This window comes from Anopheles gambiae, chromosome 3 (assembly GCF_943734735.2).
Source record: "Anopheles gambiae chromosome 3, idAnoGambNW_F1_1, whole genome shotgun sequence".
Classification (NCBI taxonomy): Eukaryota; Metazoa; Arthropoda; class Insecta; order Diptera; family Culicidae; genus Anopheles; species Anopheles gambiae.
Genome location: NC_064602.1, coordinates 9,167,625 through 9,170,976, shown reverse-complemented (window position 1 = coordinate 9,170,976; position 3,352 = coordinate 9,167,625). Strand labels below are relative to the sequence as shown.

The 3,352-nt window shown below is 43.2% G+C and overlaps 1 protein-coding gene across 1 annotated transcript; it reads right to left on the bottom strand.

Moving 5' to 3' along the window:
- Positions 1-987: 987 nt before the first annotated feature.
- On the bottom strand, positions 988-2,825 carry LOC1277649 (odorant receptor Or1-like). Its single transcript, XM_061662569.1, has 9 exons — positions 2,797-2,825; positions 2,502-2,727; positions 2,286-2,434; positions 1,922-2,219; positions 1,702-1,862; positions 1,428-1,632; positions 1,282-1,370; positions 1,149-1,221; positions 988-1,087 (listed from the first exon to the last, which is right to left on the bottom strand). The coding sequence occupies exons 1-9, from the start codon at positions 2,823-2,825 to the stop codon at positions 1,034-1,036; spliced, it is 1,284 nt and encodes a 427-aa protein (XP_061518553.1). The 3' UTR covers positions 988-1,033.
- Positions 2,826-3,352: the final 527 nt, after the last annotated feature.

Here is a 3,352-nt window from a genome sequence, read left to right as displayed (position 1 = left end):
ATCATATCGTCTTTTTTTGGTACGTACCGCTGTAAACTTTCTGAGCCGCTGTACTGCTGCTGCGTGCCGCTCCGCCGTCTGGATCCTCGGATCCGGCCGTCTAACCGCGCTGACACGAGTTTTAGCTGTTTTCAATCCTTGAATCCTACCCTATATCCCCCCTTTTTTGTTTGTTTTCACGCTTCCCTCTGCTTGTGCGAATTGCGATTGTGTGTGAGACTGTGAGCCGACGACAATAATTTTCGCTTATTTCCGCTGTGGTTCCTGTGGTATTCGCAAAACCTTCACTAAATCCTTGTGCAAATCACCCACTCCTCTCGATGTGTGCATCTGAATTCCGTAAACTTTGTCAATATCAACTATTTTATGACCGATCCGAGCTTGGAGCTACACCAACACATCCGATCACGCTGAACACACACACCACTTGCTTGCTACCGTTTGGCCTGGCTCGACTGCAAGACAGCGACAACTGCACCCAAGGGGGTTGCGAGTTGCTTTATCTAATTTGATTTTTATTCTCCCGAATGCCAGCTACCACCGAACAGTGCACGACTTTCGTGTTAATCTACACCTCGTACTATCTCGGCACCAACGACATTTTGCACCGCCCCGGGGTGAGGTGATTAAGAGGGGGGGGGGAGGGGGGCTGGGAGTGAAATCAGGAGCAAGAGAAAGACTAATCGGATAGACTTTGGTGCTTCATTATCGCAAGGGAGCAGTAAGTGCTTACGTAGACATACGGCGTCGTAAATCATTTGCTCTTGCCTGGGATTTTCACTCAGTTTTCGTTGCAATTGCAGTGTCAAGGAAATATTTTGTTTTAAATAAACGCAAAGGTCTCTTGTTTCATGCTTTGGGCGTGAATTCAAGCGGACTAACAGCAACGTGGGGACGTGTTTTATTATTCATCATCCAATGGTAAAGCTTTCTAAATTCTTAAAACTACAAGCAATCTGCGCTGAAAGTTGTAAGGTTTCATATAAATTTCAAGTCAATATCCAGAATGTCATCGCACTTCCCAAAGAACGGCCTAATCCGTCATCGATCTCAAAACTGCCAAATACGAGTAGGATGTTTTGATGATCTTTGCGAAAAAATTATTAATAACGAGTTCCTAAAATGTTGTGTCTACCATTTTGCCTTACCGTCACAAAGGTCTGCATGCTCAGTTCGATTGTAAAAATGTACTTCGCACTGCACTTTATTCCTCGAGCAGTTCTGGAATTGTGAAAAGTGTATTAAATGTATCACATTTAGAATACGGCTCTAAAAGCTTACATCTGTTGAAAAGCTATAAGAAGCTTTCTAGTTTTGATGTTCATATCCGGGTAGTTCACAAAGGCTGTCGCTTGATGTACCTTTTGAGCCTTGAATTACAATAACGGTTACAAATACAGTTCTAACTCCAGTTTTCAACTACTTACCATGTAGATAATTTCATTGCCAAAGTAACAGTATTGTACCACTTGTATGACAAGGCACACCAAGTACATTACCGCCTGCATCGTGTCGGCCATTGTGTTCACGTCCGTAAGCAAACGAAACTCGGTAATACACAGGATGAACACGGAACAGTACAGCTGAGACAGCATCGGTCCACTGAACAGGGTCAGCACTTCGCGAAGAAATCTGCGAAAATAAAGAGTGCATCTAACAGTTATAGAACAACTGCAGGGCTTCATTCCTTTATCTATTTACCCAGTTACTTCCTGATGAAAGATAATACATTGCAGTAGTTCATTGTAAACTACATCTGCATCTGATTTCGTTGGGACGCTCTGAGTATCATCATCAATTGGAGAGACCGTAATCATACGCTTATTAGCATCCACCTGCAGATGACGGTTCTGATGTCCTACCTAAAAACCACATACAGATTAGTGCTGTATCAACTTAACCATTTCCACCACTACACCACCTTCAATAGCTGTATTTGCAGACGATGAAGATGAGCGTTAGTTAACGCTAACAGTGCTGCCACCAGTGAGTCCCATGATATGTTAAACGAAGCGTTGAGAACGATTGCCAAGTACTGATACAAGATAACCATTAAAACTACCCAATACGGGGTGGTATGATCTACTCCGGGCCACACCGGTACAATCAAAGTAGTGAGCAACAACGATATCACTAACCACTCCGTAACCAGCCCATCGGAAAACATGAAGTACAAGACCCAGAATATAGTTGACTTCTTACGCGCACTCGCCAGCGGACTGCCAATCGATTATATAAGAGGGAATAGCTAATGATTCAGACATCAAACAATATCAACTACTTACATGTCTTCCTCCGCATTTCTCGACTGGTAGAGCTTGCCATTCAGTCTACGGATGAGCTGTTGAATTTTGGACACATTTTTGTAGAAAAACTCCATCTTCAGTATCATCACAAGCTGAGTGAGCAGCACAAACATGCCAGCAAACAGTTCCTGTACGGAAAGACCACTCAATTTAAATAGATTGTTTACCAAAATTGAGTACATCTGCCCATCTCACCTCACGACTAGTCACAGTGAAGTTGTAAGCTAGCTGTGTGGCTGCTGAAAGATATATGAAAAACACACGAAACAGCACACCCTTTGCACGGTACCACCAGAGAGCACTTTTCTCCAAATGCTCGTCCGGCCACGCGTAAAACATTCGAAAAATGAACAAAATCATACGCAACGATGGTAGAAACATCTCTGGCCTTTCATCCTTCCTAGTGAAGAGTTTGGTTACTCTAGAAGTAGTTAAACATATTCGTAAATTCAATTTGATCAGTACAGCAATATAGTACACTAGAACTTACCTTGTTTTGCTGAAGAAAAGCCTAACCATGTCTTCACGCGCTCAAAAGACAATTGCAAATGTCCTCACACAATTTTGCATTTGCTAACTGCGCTTCAAATCCTTTTGATCTATTGGTCCTCGTAATGGGCGCTGAATTATTTACCATGCAAGATAAACGTTCGATGAAAGGTGTCACACACATGGTCGCGTTACGATTATATATGAATATTTGAATGCTGCTTATTTTAATATTTAAGTTCGCACTTCATCCAATTCTATTGCCGCTTTCGTGCCACCGGGATCACACAGCTCACACGTACAAGATTTAAATCAATAAGCTATTACAATCATGTTTGAGCAAATGAAACGGCTCCTTAACTGCTCAGCTGCCGAACGCTGTATCAGCTAATTGATCGGAGTTTAACAGCAAAACCCTAATCGAACCTACCACTGCGTCTCGGTTCCACTGTATCACACTAGCTGAAGGTGCATACGGTGGGAAAATCGTACCTTCCTGCCACCGATAACCGTGCCCAGTGCACTGCACAGACACGCCGAGGACTGTCCCGACACGC

Excerpts from the sequence above, each read along its gene's own strand:
- LOC1277649 (XM_061662569.1), bottom strand. The coding sequence starts at position 2,825 with ATGGTTAGGCTTTTCTTCAGCAAAACAAG. Across the intron at positions 2,435-2,501 it reads TCACTGTGACTAGTCGTGAG|GAACTGTTTGCTGGCATGTT; the intron begins GTGAGATGGGCA and ends CTTTCCGTACAG. Across the intron at positions 1,088-1,148 it reads GCATGCAGACCTTTGTGACG|ATCATCAAAACATCCTACTC; the intron begins GTAAGGCAAAAT and ends TTTTTCGCAAAG.